Source organism: Nanorana parkeri, unplaced genomic scaffold, assembly GCF_000935625.1.
Source record: "Nanorana parkeri isolate BGI_ZX_2015 unplaced genomic scaffold, ASM93562v1 scaffold1825, whole genome shotgun sequence".
Lineage (NCBI taxonomy): Eukaryota > Metazoa > Chordata > Amphibia > Anura > Dicroglossidae > Nanorana > Nanorana parkeri.
This window is the reverse complement of record NW_017308093.1, coordinates 200,426-219,720: the sequence shown is the minus strand read 5'-3', so window position 1 is coordinate 219,720 and position 19,295 is coordinate 200,426. Positions and strand designations below refer to the sequence as shown.

Sequence of the window (19,295 nt, the reverse complement as noted above, 5' to 3'; positions counted from 1 at the left end):
AGCGATCTGGCGACAGGTAAGTCGCCAGGATCGCTTCTGTTGTAAAGCCGACAGTCGGCTCTACAAGTTTAAACAGAGTCCCGGCGGCAAAAGTCACCGGGAGTCTGTTTAAACAGCCCCGATGCTGGCGACGTACACTGTACGTCGTCAGTCACGAAGGGGTTAATCTGGCCTTTATACATATTCAGTTCATCTATGCCACACATGCACATTGCCTGTGTTTAATTTCTTAAACATTCCCGTAAAATACTCTTTGTACTGCTAGAAATCCAGTGTGGTTCTAAATTCCCATTTGAGCTGACAACACAGAACCTTTCATGCAATGAGATCCTAAGCAGCATTGACCATCCTGCTTGCTGGACTAAAGAACTGCCCATTATCTGCCCCTCTCAATGTGCATACATTGATTTCTTTCCCAGGAAAACCAGTTTGTTGCCTTGACTCCCAAGAGCCCACCCACACATTGCATAGGAAAAGGGCTCTTGGGAAATGTATTTCTGGGGGAAGTGCCTATATCATTAGGAACTGAGCTCCCAGCAGGTGCCCCTGCAAGAATTTCACAATCATTGTGAGGATATCATACAATCTGTTTCTTGCTACAGGAACAAGATAAAAGAAAAACATAATGCTGGGGCATGCTCTAGAGGGGGATAGGGAGGTTTGGGGGTACATTTGGGTAGTGCCTTGACACTTGACTCGTTATGTGAGCTTTATGCAGACATATTCCTGCGAGCCCCCAGTAAATTGTTCCAGTTTCGTTGATGTACATAACTTGAATAAGAAAATACATGATCTCTGCTTGCTTACCAGTCCTGTACAGCGTTGAAGGACTCCAGGTTGGAAATATCGTACATGAGCAGGAAACCCATGGCCCCGCGGTAGTATGCAGTGGTGATTGTCCGATACCTCTCCTGGCCAGCTGTGTCCTGCAGGACAGGAACAGAGTGTGAAGGTTAAAGCAAGGTCATGGTTACTGATAGCTTGTACTAGTTCCAGATAAACATTATAGGGAAATCACAGAATATTTTCAGTGCACACTTAATCTGAGTTATTATTGTAACGTGCCCAGTAAATGTGAATCTACAATTTCTACATCCCATCGGATATTTGCATTGCTGTGGTACATAGATGTATTATTTCCCCAAGCTGCTGCCTTGAATCTCAAACGCCTGCCTGCACCGTGCATGTAGAGAAAGGGCTCCAGTGAGATGTAGTTCTGTGGGTGTGCCTATGCCAGTAGCAACTGAGTTCCCAGCAGCTGCCCCTGCAAGATTTTTACAAGCCTGGTAATGATGACACAATGCCTAATAAAAGCTGCCTCTCGCTACAGGAACAAAGTAAATGTCAATGCTGGAACATGCTCTGGAGGGGGAGAAGGTTTGCGGTTAAATCTGCATAATGTTTGGACATACCCTTTAAACATGTAGCTAGACAGCTGACATACAGTATATGTGACCTGTCATAACAAAAGTGTTATCCCAAAAAAGAGTTTTTTTTAAATTCTTTACCAGCCTTTCTCAGCCAGGGTGCCTGGTGTGCCTTCTGGCTTCCTCAGGGGTACCTCAAAAGTTTGTGGTAGGGAGTCTGTGATGTGAAGGGGGTGGAATGTAGACTGAGGTGAAGGGGGGCTTCTGATGTAAAGAGGGAACTCTGATGTGAAAGGAGGAGACTCTAATATGAAAGGGAGGCTTTGATGTGAAAGGGGGGACTCTGATATGAAAGGGGGGACTCTGATATGAAAGGGGGGGACTCTGATATGAAAGGGGGGGACTCTGATATGAAAGGGGGGGACTCTGATATGAAAGGGGGCTTCTGAGGTGAACGGGGGCTGCTATTGCAAAGGGTGACCCTGATGTGAAGGAGAGGAAATCTTGATTTAAAGGGGGCATTTCGATGTTAAGGGGGAAACCCACTTTTTTGTGTGTGTTTTGCATGGGGTGCCCTTAAAATCTATGATATTTAAGACTGGGGTGCCTCGGAGTTTTGCATACTTTTAAAGTGTGCCACAACAGAAAAAGGTTGAGAAACGCCAATCTATTCAACCAGTCTTGTGATCCAGGTACAACCTGCAGGCAGCACAGTTAGGTTGGTGTCCTCCCTCTTTCCTACTGCAGCACAGCTTGGTCACTTTTGGTTTTCATTGCCGTGGAACTGATGCCAGATAGTTCTCCACACGGGGTCTTCAACATCAAAAAACAAGTGAATGGCTACGTTTCAAACCATTGCAAGGTCCTGGAAACAACCAACTCTTAGCTTCGTAGAGGTAAAACAAAGGATCAGGGCTACCTTATTAATGAATGACTGCTATACTGAATGACTCGTATGGAAAGTTCCTCCGGATCTGGTTGACATGGATGGACTATTTAGATGCCCAGGGAGGGCTTTTGTCATGACCTTCTAAGAGTCTAGTCATTGACATGTCCTTCTTGGGCAGAATTGCACCTTCTCTTCTTTTTTCCTCTTCTCTCTTTTGTCTTTTTCTTTCTTTCTTTCCTTACCTGTGACTGCTCTTGCCTTACGGGGTACACATATGTTGCTTAAACATTGTACTTTTGTGTTATATGCCTATCCCGTCTTTGTACATGGCGTTCTCTTATTATTCAGGATTGCAATTTATATGATAGGTTACAATGTGTGCGGCATTTTCTTGAAAAATGTTTCCATAAGGAAATTTCGTAAGCAAAACAAAAGTGAAAAGTTAAGTTCCCCCCTACCCCTAACCTGACCCTGATGATGACCCTAACACTTAACCATCCCCTTCACTCAAGCCCTAAAACTTGACTCCCAAATTAAAATTGAACCTACACACTAACACAAACTGCTAACTTATCCTGAAACTAAGCACTTAAATCTGCACTGCCTCCTTCCTAAGGCTGTTGAGAGCTACACCATGAACAAAAGCCCGTGTACACAGGACCTCAAGCTTCATGGAAATCGGATGGCTGTAGTAGACAGTTAGGCCAAAAGAAAACTATGCTGATCACATATGGCAATGTTGAGGCAATTTCAACCACTTTTAACCAATGACAAAGCCAATGACTCCAACCAACAGTTTGTATCAACACTGTGAAATTATCTTAAGTGGTAGAGACTAGGGATCCACCGATACCAAGTAGCGTACTCGGTACAAGTACAAGTACAGATACTTTTCCAGCTCCAAGACTAGACTAGAGAAAAATTCAAAAGTTAGGAGGCGGCTGTCATTTGTAAGGAGCACACGGAGCTCCTGGGATTTGTACATCTCTGTTTTATTGTATGATTTTGTTTTTATAAACATATAGAAGGGATGCACCGATACCAGTTTTGCAAGTACAAGTACTGATACTTGTCCAAGTCTTCACAGATACAAGTACTGATACATTTTTGTTTAACTGTCATATGACAGTTTTTCTAAAACAATACAGACTAATGATTTCAGGACAGTGATGGAGCGCCAGAGCCAGGCCCCAGCTGCGACCGCTGCAACCCTGGTAGCATGAAAATGCCAAGTATCGGCACTGGTATCTGAAAAGTATCGGTGGATCCAGTTGGATGAAAGTGATGGACAGTTGGATGAAAGTGGTTGAAATAGTCTGAAGGTTCTGTATGTGACCAGCACTGGTATTCCAGATAGATGGATCAACAGAGACAAAAAATGGAGGTAAGGACAGAAGAAAATGGCACTTTTCAGGTCACTTTCTTCCTTTATAGTCGTGAGTAGAAGGATTAGTAATCCATTAGAAGAGGATGAGGATGGTGCTGCAGACGGTGACTCACACAGCATTGCAGCTATTATACATAAAGTAGAATGTGGTTTATATTCTGAAGGGAAAGTAGCCAGAGGAAATGCCACATTAACAGAATAGCATAGAGAGCTGCTGATTTACATGCTGTGGAGCCAGTAATGTAAATGGAGACACATGGTAGGCTTGTATACCATGAGAGAAGTAGGCTTGCAGGTTAGTACAAGAAAACGTTGTCTTCTTTATGCCCATATACCATAGCGGTGTGTGTGTGTGGACATCACAGACAGCAGAGGGAAGCAATCAATATGCTGTGTTTCACAAAGCGGACCTCCACCTTACTCTGGTTAACTCAGGAGAAAACCCCAATTTCCCCCACCCTATCCAAATGAAAAAAATATGTTTTTGCTGTAATTGGGCTTTAAGTCAACACCTTAAAGAGACCAAGTGGGCAAAGTGACAGAATATCTTGAAGGCCTGCCTCCTGACCCACGTATAGTCACCTTTTTCCGTGCTCTCCAATCCTTTGTTGGAGCCGGGATTCTAAGCCCTGGGGAAGCTCCGTGTGGGATGGTGTAAGGCCCTGCAATAAATAGAAATACTGGGTATGTATGTACCAAGGGCTCCAAGCACAGGGAAGATGGACATAAGTGGGTCATGGGGCTTCAAGATACTCTTTCACTTTAAAACCATGTCACAAGCAGAAAGTAAAGTTTCTCCCGTACCCCCAACCTGACTCTTAGACTGACCACAGCATTTAATTATCCCCTCACCCATGCCCAAAAACTCAACTCTCAAATTAACATTGAACCTTCCACTAACACTCACTACTACTATTAACCTAACCCTGAAACATAACCCTTATAACTTAACTTCACCTTAACACGTAACCTTGCCTGAACCTCTAACACTTAAAATTACATCCTGTGTGACTGCCCAAATAGATCCCAGATCCAGTTATTATGTGATAAGTAACAAAAATACTTTCTTTACCTTCCCCAACTGAGCCAAACTCTCCATCATTAATGTCTGACACACTCTCCCCTCCCAGACACTGCAGATCACAGAGGGAGGATATCATCAACAGAGCCAGTGCTATCAACCCAAAAAGCAGTGGGCAGGACTACATCTGAGCAGTCGCTGATTAACAAGCTACAGGCTTGTGAATCAGCAGTGACAATGCTGATAGTCACTCCACCTGCAATGTCTTTTCAACCCACTGTAGTGTAAGTAGGCACAGACTACATGAGGACAACAATGCTGCTCTGCTTTCAGGCGCATTGCAGCAGCGTTGCCACCCCATCACAGGAAGCTGCATGTGGAACACCTCACTGGGAGGATCAACAGGTATTTATGAGATACCCAGCTGTGTTAAATGGAGATTAGCAGATCCAGCAAGGAGTAGTTCCTCCTCCATGTTTGACTGAGCATTTCCTGCTTATGGGCGTGGAAATAGGAAGGATGGGACCCAGAAGAGGAAATGCTGAAACAAATCTCCCATTCATCTCCAAAGAACCTGTTGTGCAACCTTGAACCCAAATATGTTTGTTATGCAAAATTTTACTTGTACCTTAAATGCGTTTGTCTTTATATTAGCATCCTACCATCCCCTGCACAGCAACACTCAGACTAGGTTAAGAAGGCACAGGATAAGCAACCCATCAGGCTGTGCTGCATGTACATGTGCTGACAAAAGGAGAGAGCACAGTGAGCAGAGGGATAACCTCATCAGTATACCTCTCCTCCTTCATTGTCCCATCAGAAGGCAGGGGGTGTATTGGGAACAAACTGCACTGCTGTATTGCAGGTGAGGACCTGGCTGTGCTGTATAACGGGGGTCTGGCCCTCAGAACTGGTTAAACAGAAATACATTCAAGTGTAAGATAAAACTGTGTCATAAAAAAACACAGTTAAAAGACAACAATGCGGTAAAGGAAATTTGTTGGAGAGATAAGCTTTTCTTACCCAGATTTGCAATTTTACTCTCTTCTCATTCCTGTACACGGTCTTCACCTTGAAGTCTATCCCCACCGTGCTGACGAAGGCTGAAGTGAAGGAGTCATCGGCATAGCGAAAGAGAAACGAAGTCTTCCCCACGCTGCTGTTCCCGATAATCAGGAGCTTAAACATGTAATCAAAGCTCTGGTCGGCGGCATCTTTCTGGGGTTGGCGCGGATCGCTGGCGGATGCCATCTATGGGGGGGATAAATAGGAGTCTTTTTACTTTATATCTTATCATATTAAAGTGCACCTGTGGTCTTCCAGGTAATTATATTTTGGGAAGGAAGGAATTGTACCCCACCAACCGCCACTTATATGCAGGGCCGGATTTACGCTGCCTGCTGCCCCAAGGCCAGGTTCCTCAATGCGCCCCCCTACCCACCAACCCGCCCCCCTCCAATGGAGAATGGAAGTCCCGCAGGCTGCATACAAGCGATCTCGACAACATCTCCTGGATCACTTGTACAAAACAAGCGGCGTACATTTAGCCCTCCTTGCTCAAAGCAGGGCTTAATGTAGAAAAAAACTGCATGTCCCGGGCATCAGAAGATAGAAAATCCACACCCCTGCTGCCCCTCTACTTCCTGCTACCCCAAGGCCGGGTCTTGGTTGGCCTTGTGGGAAATCCGGCCCTGCTTATATGGTATTTGGAAGGATCGCTATAAACATCACTACCATGAAAAATATTGCATTCTGATATGAATATGTATATAATGGTATTCAGAATATGAATCCCTTTTATACATTTCACGTGCCTTTATTTGTAATTTTTTACATGCAATGCAAACCAAGCTGTTCAGTTAAAGTGACAGTAACAAAGGTTAGACCAAACTATAACGCTGCCAGGGGTGCGTCCCACAATCGCCTTTTATTGACATTCCATTTAAAGATTCTAACACTGTGTATTGGGTTTAAAAGCAACTCCGCGCCAAAAGGAGAATAGAAAAAAAAAATAACCGGCAAAAGAAGAGTAGTAATAATTAGACATGTGCGATTCGTTTCGTTCCGAATCGAAATTCGGACGAATTTTCGGACATTCGGATGTATCCGAATTACAGACATAACGAATGCAAACGAATCCGAATTTCCATTTCCGAAATTCGGTAGCGTTAGTACGAACGTTCGTTTCGTTTTCTGTTCTTATTCGTTTCGTTCGTTGGAGCAAAGTGACATTAGAGAAGGAGAAAAATATTTTTTCCCCCTCAAATGTCACTTTTGCTGCAAACGAACAAACGAATAAGAACAGAAAACGAAACGAACGTTCGTACTAACGCTACCGAATTTCGTCCGAATCTGAATTCCGAATCCGAATTGACTTTCACACCCGAATCCTGAAAAACGAAATAACAAATCCGAATTTGAAACAAAACTAAACACATTTTTTGGCAGTGCACATGTCTAGTAATAATCACCTATCCCACCACCACCACCAAGCTTTGGATCCTTGACGACCTATGCTGTCTGAAGAATATTCCGAATCGGACATTGGTTGCCTGGTCTCCTGGTGCAAGCTGTGGTGGTGCCGTACTGATGTGCAGAGGCAGGTTGGACTACAACATGCAGTGGGAGTAAGGTTGCCACTTTTTTTCAAGTGAAACCCGAACACTGTAGCGACACGTGGACATTTTTATGGGAGAATGACTCACGGCTTATTCATATGTAAATAGTGCCACCTATTCATATGTAAATATCACGTCAAGACTATTTTCAGTGGGGGGCCAGTAGCCCATATCTTAATTTTGGTTGCCCCTGTCTGCCTGACATCTTGTGTCCGGGTTTCTGCTGCCATGAAACCCGGACAGAGCATTCAAAACCCGAACTGTCCGGGTCGATCCTGGACAGGTGGCAACCCTAATTGGGAGACCAGGCATCCAACACACCCAGAAGTATGTCAGATGCCGAAGATATTTCAGCCAGCATAACTCTTCAAGAGAATGAAGATATGAGGAACTGTTGATAGGACAGGTAAGCAATACGTTCCTTTTACAGGATCCTTTCTTCCTTGTTTTGGCCTGGCACGATGTAACCATGCAACTTGTACAAATCAACCCGGCCTCAGCATACAGCTGAAGCAACAATCTCTTCTCATTCCTGTACACGGTCTTCACCTTGAAGTCTGTCCCCAAGTTATAGACTTATTAATATAGAAATATCATCACCTTCCTCAAGTTTTATCAACCCAATCTTGTAGGAGTTGCACTGGAAGCCGGGCAAGTTGGCTCAAGCTTTCAAAATTTTCCCAGGCCAGTTGAGATACACACTCACCGGCCACTTTATTAGGTACACCTGTTCAATTGCTTGGTAACACAAATTGCTAATCAGCCAATCACATGGCAGCAACTCAATGGATTTAGGCAGCTAGACGTGGTGAAGACGACTTGCTGAAGTTCAAACTGACTTTAAGTGACTTTGAACGTGGCATGGTTGTTGGTGACAGACGGACTGGTCTGAGTATTTCAGAAACTGCTGATCTACTGGGATTTTCACACACAACCATCTCTCGGATCTACAGAGAATGGTCCGAAAAAGAGAAAATATCCAGTGAGCGGCAGTTGTGTGGACGAAAATGCGTTGCTGATGTCAGAGGTCAGAGGAGAATGGGCAGACTGGTTCGAGAGGATAGAAAGGCAACAGTAACTCAAATGACTGCTCGTTATATCCCAGGTCTGCAAAGTACCATCTCCGAAAGCACAACATGTTGAATCTTGAGGCAGATGGGCTACAGCAGCAGAAGACCACACCGGGTGCCACTCCTGTCAGCTAAGAACAGGAAACAAAAAAACGTTGCCTGGTCTGATTATCATCTCGATTTCTGCTGCGACATTCAGATGGGTCAGGATTTGGCGTAAACAACATGAAAGCACGGATCCATCCTGCCTTGTATCAACGGTTCAGGCTGGTGGTGGTGGTGGTGAGGGAGATATTTTCTTGGCACACTTTGGGCCCGTGATGTTATCATGTCAATATGGACCAAAATCTCTGAGGAATGTTTCCAACGCCTTGTTGAATCTATGCCACGAAGAATGAAGGCAGATCTGAAGGCAAAAGGGGTCCAACCTGGTACTAGCAAGGTGTACCTAATAAAGTGGCCGGTGAGTGTATATCATATATCATTTTTATTGTAGGTCTGCCCTGGGCATTCCCACTGTAGAACATGGTTAGTTCAGCTTTCAAGAGGCTCACATACCGTATAAGGCTGGGCACACACCTTACAACCATCACAAGACTTTTGCGACGAAAAAACTTACGATCTGCCTATCTTGCATAGGCAGATCATACTTGCGATGATCGGGCTTCCGATGACCGCAATGCTGAACGGGCAGTGTGCGCTTGCACACACCGGCCCGTCCTGCTTTTATCTTAGAAACATGCTACACACCCAAACCCAGGTTTTCAAACATGTTCGTAAGTTCAAAGTCGTGCGACCTTACAGTAGTAGAGGTCGCACGGCTTCCACACACCTTACGATAATCGTACGATCGCGGGATTTCCCGCGATTATCGTAAGGTGTGTGGGGACCTTTAGATGTCCAAAACACCTTAAACAGTAATCTTTGCTTTGAAGAAGGTTCCTGGCCTCGGCTTGAAACATCAACATAGCAATCCTGCGGAACATCCTCACTTCCATGTCTTGCACCTAGAGTATTGTGCTTCAGTTGATAGTGGAGGCAACACCTTGTCATGGTGGATGGGTGTACCTAAAATATTCATGTTTGAAACCTTGTGCTCTTGGTAGGTTAAGGCTTAGAGGAGAGGACAAAGAGCATTCTACAGAAAGGATTCCCATTCAAGAAGCCACTTGGGTGTAAGGACATCCCCTTGGGCTTCAGCGTTAGGATCACACTCTTAGGCAGGTTTCTCATGGCCAGGACACCCTCATAATCTTGCCAGGCAGTCAAAGTTGGTCTATCTTTGGGCCCAGGGTCCGCAGGGTGAGTTGTAAGGATCTGGTGTTATGGCCTCTGGAAAGGAGGACATGTATTGGCTCGTTCTAGCTGGACTAGATCTGTGCAACATGATGGGCATTGGAATGCAAGATGGTAATGAGAGAAGGCCATGACCCAGCCAACGACACACACATACTTGTTCTTCCTCAAGGAAATCCAGAACACTTACATTAGCGGCGACTCGGCAAGGCCTGGGGGCGGTTATAACTCTTCTAAACATGATATACATATCTTACTACAATGTAAATCTTACAGAGTTTTGGCAGATCTGAAAGCCAAATAAGAGCAGTAACAATTGGCCCTTCCGCCAAGCAGGAGTACCAAAGTATGCTCAGGTCTTTGGCTGGTTTGCAGAGTACAGCGTGAACCATCTGAGAAGGAATTTGGTCTACTGACACGCTTTGCAGTGCACCAGACTAGGGTCAGTGTACACTGCGGAGCTGTTTCTGATACAGTTCACTGAACCCAGACTGTAGTGTTTGTTGGGGAGCCGCCTCATCTGTGTCCAGCATTGTCTGATGCCAACAAGGTTCACGTGTCTTCTAATTTGGTCGACACACAACGCATGGCAACACATTCATACACATACATTCTTGTAATATGCATTTGTAAAGAGAGAACAATGGCACTTTCACTTTCAACCCTTTCACTAGACATGTAAGCTGCAGAAAAATTAACTTCAGATATTTCGGGATTCGTATCCGAAATTCAATTCGGTTCAGGTTTCGGATTCGCACGAAGTCCAAATTTTTGTTGTTTCGGATGAGTTTTTAAACAAATATTCGTTACGACTAACACAGAAAACCATATACAGATATTAATACTAAAGCTGAATCTCCCAGACCCGAATGGCATTCAGGATCCGAATTTCCAAATTGCATTCGAGAGCTCCAAAATGCCATTCGGGTCTGGGAGCCATAAACATATATTACTAAAGCTGAGGCTCCCAGACCCCAATGGCATTCTGGAGCTCCCCAATGCAATTTGGAAATTCGGATCCCGCATGCCATTCGGGTCTGGGAGCCTCAGCTTTAGTATTATATGTATATACTGTATATGGCTCCCATGTTGCCGTAACGAAAATTCGTATTCAGACCCATTCGGATGCATCAAACCGAAAAACACATCTGATTGGCCAGAAAAGTCACATGTCTGATTCAGTTCAGTTTTTGAATGAAATTCAGACGGGATCCGAAATTTGGAAACTGAAATGGTAGTTTCCCTTCTCTTTGCTGCTCTTCCTTTTACATCCTCATGTCTTCTCATGCTGGGGGAGAACTTCCCTTTGCAGCTCAGGGCCTCTTCCTGTAGTGCTGGCTCAGGTTGTGAACCTACACACAGACACCATGTATCCATTCCAGAGACAAGGCAGTCTGCTGCAAAACAGAAGTTCTCCCCCAGCATGAGAAGAGATGAGGATTTAAAAGGAAGAGCAGCAAAGAGAAGGGAAACAACCATGGATTACAGTAAGGCGCACATTACAGTATTGTTTTATGTTACAAAATCTGAGGGTTTAATGTCACTTTAAGCACGTACAATATAGTGTATGTATATAATGTACTAACATACAGTATATACATATAGAAGTCATTTCAGTGTAACAACACACGGCTGACATTGGAAAGCAGAAAGTTTGCTGCTGAGAAACAGATTAAAAAGGATATGTCTAGGTGTCAGCAGACTATCAATGGGGTGTGTGGGGGGTGGATGTGCTTAGCACCAACGTTTAGGGATCACAACGCGAGTCTTCAAATCAGACGACTGATTGAAAACAATGCGCTCCCCGTGTGGCTGTTATTGTATGTCAGCAGTTGTTAAGCGATTAGGTGCAGTCATTGTAGAAGTGAATCTACCGTGCTGGAGAGGACGTGCCTGGAGCGGCTAAATCTCTCTTCTTTATACAATAACATATACAATATATATATAATGTGTATATATATATACACACACATACTGTATATATACACACACACATATAGATATATATACACACACATGTACACACATATACACACACACATGTACACACCTATACACACACACATGTACATACATATATACACACACACACACATGTACACACATATATACACACACCTATATACACACACACCTATACACACACACACACATGTACACACATATATACACACACACATGTACACACATATATACACACACACACACACATGTACACACCTATACACACACACACACATATATACACACACATATATACACACACACACATGTACACACATATATACCCACACATGTACACACCTATATATACACACACACACACACACACATGTACACACCTATACACACACACACGGGTGCAAATGGAAAAGTTGACCGTCCAGACCGGAGTGTGTGACAGATGGAGCCGGTAATGAAAGGTTTCCATTAGCGCTGCCATCTGTCACTTATCAGTCAGGGCGGCCATTATTATTATTATTGATGGAATCATCCGGCCTCATGTCCTCCTCGTTCTCTGATCCTCGTAGTTGAAGAATATCGGCCGTGAGATACGCACACAAATCACACACTATAATAATAATAATATAAACCGTGACAATAAGACAATACTCTGCAGTGAAAGGGTTAACAATGAAGTTTAGTCTGCTTATATTTCACCTCCCCTCCCCCTCCTTTCTCCGCTCATCATCACCCTGATTCCATTACATACCTAATTTTAGACCCAGTGACATCATCACCGGGTTTCTGTGATTCTCTATGCAATGTAGGCAGATCATGGCTGGTGGGAGGGGCCAGCAGGGTGCTATACATGGCTTCCTTAAAACAGGAAGCTTTGGTAACCTGCACATGTGATGCTGAGCCTCCATGACTGAAACAACTGAAATTTAATGAATGCAAGGGGCAGGGCATCATCCTGGGTCACCATCTACTTCTTGGTCTGAGATGCCGACTCAGAGACGACACAGCCATGTAAATCCTGGTGGCTGTGTTCACAAATGTCTGACACAGATCAGCCCCCGCTGCAGTCTCTTACCTTGTGACTTGCTACAAAGTTACAATGTTGCAGTCTGATCACTGGGGGAGAGGAGACTGAGGAAATGCTTCCTACTGCCTGCAACAGACTGATGACATCATCTCAGCCTAGGCACAGTCAGTGATTGGAGCTCGAGGATGGCTTTTACTGATTACGGGTGGAGCTTTTTTTGAAACATTATAGATGGGGTAGGCAACTTCGGCCTTCCAGCTGCTGTGGAACTACAAATCCCATGAGGCATTGCAACACTCTCACAGCCACAGGCATGACTCCTAGAGACAGAGGCATGATGAGATTTGTAGTTTCACCACAGCGGGCATGCCAAGGTTGCCCAACCCTGTCTTATACTGTTTCTGTATATTCTGACAAGTCATGCATGTATTTAATGTATATCAGGAGGCCCCATAAGGAGCCACTATGGATGACCACTACGTAGCCACTATGGATGACCACTACGGAGCCACTATGGGTGCCCACTACGGAGCCAGTATGGGTGCCCACTACGGAGCCAGTATGGGTGCCCACTACGGAGCCAGTATGGGTGCCCACTACGGAGCCAGTATGGGTGCCCACTACGGAGCCAGTATGGGTGCCCACTACGGAGCCAGTATGGGTGCCCACTACGGAGCCAGTATGGGTGCCCACTACGGAGCCAGTATGGGTGCCCACTACGGAGCCAGTATGGGTGCCCACTACGGAGCCAGTATGGGTGCCCACTACGGAGCCAGTATGGGTGCCCACTACGGAGCCAGTATGGGTGCCCACTACGGAGCCAGTATGGGTGCCCACTACGGAGCCAGTATGGGTGCCCACTACGGAGCCAGTATGGGTGCCCACTACGGAGCCAGTATGGGTGCCCACTACGGAGCCAGTATGGGTGCCCACTACGGAGCCAGTATGGGTGCCCACTACGGAGCCAGTATGGGTGCCCACTACGGAGCCAGTATGGGTGCCCACTACGGAGCCAGTATGGGTGCCCACTACGGAGCCAGTATGGGTGCCCACTACGGAGCCAGTATGGGTGCCCACTACGGAGCCAGTATGGGTGCCCACTACGGAGCCAGTATGGGTGCCCACTACGGAGCCAGTATGGGTGCCCACTACGGAGCCAGTATGGGTGCCCACTACGGAGCCAGTATGGGTGCCCACTACGGAGCCAGTATGGGTGCCCACTACGGAGCCAGTATGGGTGCCCACTACGGAGCCAGTATGGGTGCCCACTACGGAGCCAGTATGGGTGCCCACTACGGAGCCAGTATGGGTGCCCACTACGGAGCCAGTATGGGTGCCCACTACGGAGCCAGTATGGGTGCCCACTACGGAGCCAGTATGGGTGCCCACTACGGAGCCAGTATGGGTGCCCACTACGGAGCCAGTATGGGTGCCCACTACGGAGCCAGTATGGGTGCCCACTACGGAGCCAGTATGGGTGCCCACTACGGAGCCAGTATGGGTGCCCACTACGGAGCCAGTATGGGTGCCCACTACGGAGCCAGTATGGGTGCCCACTACGGAGCCAGTATGGGTGCCCACTACGGAGCCAGTATGGGTGCCCACTACGGAGCCAGTATGGGTGCCCACTACGGAGCCAGTATGGGTGCCCACTACGGAGCCAGTATGGGTGCCCACTACGGAGCCAGTATGGGTGCCCACTACGGAGCCAGTATGGGTGCCCACTACGGAGCCAGTATGGGTGCCCACTACGGAGCCAGTATGGGTGCCCACTACGGAGCCAGTATGGGTGCCCACTACGGAGCCAGTATGGGTGCCCACTACGGAGCCAGTATGGGTGCCCACTACGGAGCCAGTATGGGTGCCCACTACGGAGCCAGTATGGGTGCCCACTACGGAGCCAGTATGGGTGCCCACTACGGAGCCAGTATGGGTGCCCACTACGGAGCCAGTATGGGTGCCCACTACGGAGCCAGTATGGGTGACCACTACGGAGCCAGATCTGATGAACATCAAGTTTAAAGCATCACATGACTTGATCTTCAGCTCCGAGAGGCTCTTCTGCCACCACAATGGTCCTCAGGTATTCAGCTGATAAATAACAGATCTCGCCCCAAGTCTGGATTACCATGACAATGGCGGTAATAGCTCTGCGGACACGTGGACTGATTCTCCGCAGCGTCCAGGCACACGGCGACGTCTACAGCTCAGACTTTAATGGAGCTTTTGTTCCGCTCTCCAGTGTCAGAGGCGCTGAACCCAATGATTTACCACTGCCCATTGTTCAGCATTGGACGGGATCCGTGGCGGCTCAGCGCCATTGTCTTCTCTCCTGGGTGGCAGATCTGCATTGAAATGGGACGCAGATGTGTCAGGAGGACGAGAAGCTCCGGACTGCGGGTGGCGGAGTCCTCAATCAGAGGCAGCACCCAAACGTGGCCCCTTGTACAGCAACCTACGGTATGGATAGGCTGGCATCTCTGCAGCCCCCTGGTATATGTGTAAGGCACAGTGTATGAGTCTGCAGTCAATGTGCGGCATCCACAGCTGGTCAGAGATATTAGAATGTGGATCAATACTCCAGCATTGCTCTTCATAAGCTGAGCATGATGGGGATTATCTCAGCATCGCATGCAGACAACGCTCATTGCTTCCATCACAAACAAAATCGAGGGGCCCGTTCGCTCGAGCTGTACAACCCTTCGACACTTCTGTTGTTGTGGAACTACAAGTCCCATGAGGCACTGCATCACTCTGACAGCCACAGGCATGACTCCCAGAGACATGATGGGATTTTTAGTTCCACCACAACTGGAGGGCCGAAGTTTGGATACCCCTCCCGTAGAGTGTTTGGTGTTCAACAGGGCCCTCCTTGATTACATTGTATTCCACTACAGCAGGGGTGGGCAACTCCGGCCCTCCAGCTGTGCTTTGACTACAAATCCCAACATGTCTCTGGGAGTCATGCCTGTAACTGTCAGAGTCCTGCAATGCATCATGGGACTTGTAGTTCCACATTAGCTGGAGGGCCGAAGCTGCCCACCCTGCAATGAGGGTCTTTACAAATTTTGACTTGGAGCTTCCAAAGGGGTCAGGACTCTCTCCCCACCATCATGTGGTAGCACTGAGTACCTGAACAGCCAATCACAAAGAACCAATGATGTCACATGTTCCTCTATATCTGGAAGTACCGGGTGAGTCAGTTCAGTTACCCAATTCAATGGAGCAACAAGGGAGGGAAGGGAAGTATGGACAGCTGCCATTAAAGTGAACCTGTTGCTTTGTCCTCAGGTTTACGTTAACCCAGACGTGGGCATTTCTAGCCCTCCAGCTTTAACTACAACTCTCATCATAGCTCTGCCTCTGGGAGTCATGCCTGTAACAGTCTTGCAATGTCTCATGGGACCTGTAGTTCCACAACAGTTGCCCACCCCTGCTTTAACCCCTTGCCACCCTTTAAGGGGAATCTTAACGCTGGGAGTTGGAGGCGGGCTTCCCGATCATGTGATCACTGAGATTGGCCGACACAGAAATCAAATGATAAGGAGGCCGTCCCATTGGCTCCCAATTGCAAGTGGTGACCGGCAACTGCTGGTGACAGCTTGGTCACGGTGCTGGGAGCACGTTCTCGGCACGGAACAGCTGACCTGTACGATGTACATACGCGGCTTGACATTCTATGCCCACCCACTGTGCCGCCACATATATGCCCTACGCCAGCGGGAGCGGGTCAAAGACAGCGAATGGACGCCATGGAAACCATTCCTTTGTGCCCCATCCAGGACCTCCGGTCTATAGCACGTATGCAGCCCAAGTGTATTCCATTTGTCATACGGAGGTTCCATCGTCGGTGCAAGGCCTGGACACCGCGGCTTCCCTAGAGTAGGATTCGTGATGCAAAGGATGACATTACAGAGCCGGTCCCCTTTTTGGTCCCTTCGTGCCACCTCACCATAACCGAACCAGCTTCCCACAAACCAAAAAGATAGCAAATGACGATAAAAGGAGCGAATGTAAAACTACAAAAACAAACAGAAATTGGCAACGCGCGTTTCCTGGAGCGTGCCGAAACCGCGATCGTCAGGGGTGACCCGACCAGATATAAAGTCGATGGACGGCCCTCAGCAGCCGAAGGTCCCATTCATTACTCTGGGCTGCTACGGTTCCAGGACAGGGACACCCGTCCTTCCAACCTCTCTCAATGGGATTGTCAGGCAGTACAGAGTGATAGTGGAAACCCCCTTTAAGACTTCCTGCTACATGACAATGAATGGCGCAAATGGCTCTCAGCATCTCCGGAGGACAAATTTTATATGATTCTCTGTACTCGGCAGATAAAGATTAACGGCCGACGCGCAGCACCACCTCCCGGGACGCCCGCCCGCCGCCGTGCCCTAAACAGCGGGTACACGCATCTGCTGCAGAGCGCCATCCATCATCTAAAAATAAAACGATCGCCCCTCCGTGATCTTCTGGTTCCCCAACCTGCGGCCGACGGCGAGCGCTTTATTCTTTCACGCCAAAACCCCTCGTTGAGAAAAGCCGACGCGGTCGGGGGTTTGCTTTTGGGAGGGGGGCACCAACGGGGTGAACGGTGGTCGTTTAGTTGCGTCTGATGAGAGGTGGGACGGGGAGAACAGCTGGCCGTACACCTGTGTGCAGGAAGCAGCCTCCCGAGTGCACACACACCCACATGTAAGGAGACGTGTACCTGGCGTTGCCGGGAGCAGCTGTGGGACGATGGGCTCCTCCGGTACACACACACACATACATACACACACACACACACGTATGTGTATATACAGTATATATATATTTATGGGTAAAGTTTAGGAAAGGAGAAAGCTGTGAATGGTTTTACCTTGTCCTGCAGAGTCCGGGAGACACGGAGGGGTGACGGCGGGGATTCTACTCTTCCTTGGCACGGACGCGTCTCCGGGGTGTGCGGTGGCCGCGGTGGATCGGTGGCGGTTCCTGTCACTGGTCCTGGCAGCTGTCTGCTCTCTCTCTCCCGGATCTGTCTGTTTGCAGGTAGCTCTCCCTCTCTAAACTGAGGTGTGTCTCCTTCCCCTGCAGTCTCCCTCCCTCCCTCCTTCCCTGGCAGCTCTCACCTCCTCCTCCTCCCTCCTCGGCCCTCTGCCTGCAGGGTTGGCCCTTCCTGTCCCCGGCCAGCCTATCCTCGGCCCCTTGTGTCCTGCCGCCTGTGTACACCATCCACTTCTACATCCTCCTCATTATCTCCGGCCATCCTACCATGACTCTCCTCTAATGAGACTCCACCGTGACACAGGGGACCACGCCGGATCAGATGATCCCTGTCCTGTGTGCACATGTCACCGCGTCAGCGAGTCTGTGTACTCTACCGGTGATGTGTGTACATGTCATGGTGAGGGGGGGATTTATCAAAGCTGGAGCAGACAGAATCTGGAGCAGTTGTCCATGGCAACTCAGTTCATTAACTTAACTAAACAAACTGAAGAGAGAAGCTGATTGGTTGCTACCGGCAACACTGTCACCCCAAGAGTGAGCACGAGTGTGTACTGTACCTGTAATGTGTGTACATGTCATGGGGTGAGTGAGTCTGTGTACTTTACAACTATATTGTGCGTACATGTCATGGTGGGGGGAATTTATCAAAGATGGAGCAGACAGAATCTGGAGCAGTTGCCCATAGTAACCAATCAGTTTCTAGCTTTCATTTCCAAACCTTTTCTAAACAAACTGAAGCGAGAAGCTGATTGGTTGCTACGGGCAACACTGTCCCCCCCACAAGTGTGAGCAAGAGTGTCTACTGTACATGTGATGTGTACACATGCCACAATGAGGGGAATTTATCAAAGTGTGAGGAGCGTGTACTGTACCTGTAATGAGTGTACATGTCACGGTGTGAGGAGCGTGTACTGTACCTGTAATGAGTGTACATGTCACGGTGTGAGGAGCGTGTACTATACCTGTAGTGAGTGTACATGTCACGGTGTGAGGAGCGTGTACTGTACCTGTAGTGAGTGTACATGTCACGGTGTGAGGAGCGTGTACTGTACCTGTAATGAGTGTACATGTCACGGTGTGAGGAGTGTGTACTGTACCTGTAATGAGTGTACATGTCACGGTGTGAGGAGCGTGTACTGTACCTGTATGTATATATGTATGTATATATGTATGTATGTATATATGTATGTTAAGATGTTTTGCTCCGTGTACAGTGTATGTCGTCTTTGTACATCAACTGCATGTGAGTTCACCAAGTATAGTACACGCTCCTCACACCGTGACATGTACACTCATTACAGGTACAGTACACACTCCTCACACCATGACATGTACACTCATTACAGGTACAGGTACATAAGCTGACTTCCACCACCGGGACCTGACCGGGCTCCCCGGTCTGACACGCACAGAAACTGGTTCCAGGGTGGAGTAACATCCCTGAGCGGGCCGGGAGTTTACATAGAACCCAAAAACCACCCGATCTGCTTCAGCCGGGCTCGTTGTCTGATCTTCCCGTCCAAACAACCAAAACTCCCCCAAATAACCAAAAAGAAAACTGTCAGAATCTGGGACATACACGCTTCCCGTGCTGGATACAACCAGGCGGTTTTATTGGCCCGCTGTGACATACATCCCCACCACATATCCACCACTTTCTGTAACATCT

The 19,295-nt window shown here is 47.6% G+C and overlaps 1 protein-coding gene across 1 annotated transcript in view; it reads right to left on the bottom strand.

Annotated features, from left to right (window-relative positions):
• Positions 1-17,774, bottom strand: part of RAB3D (RAB3D, member RAS oncogene family) — a 20,742-nt gene extending 2,968 nt beyond the window's left edge. Inside the window, exons 1-3 of the mRNA XM_018571744.1 lie at positions 17,499-17,774; positions 5,688-5,915; positions 808-926 (exon numbers count right to left, since the gene is read on the bottom strand). Of these exons, the coding sequence (XP_018427246.1) occupies positions 808-926; positions 5,688-5,915 (347 nt within the window). The 5' untranslated portion in view covers positions 17,499-17,774. The remainder of the gene's footprint in view (positions 1-807; positions 927-5,687; positions 5,916-17,498) is intronic.
• Between the last annotated feature and the right edge of the window lie 1,521 nt (positions 17,775-19,295).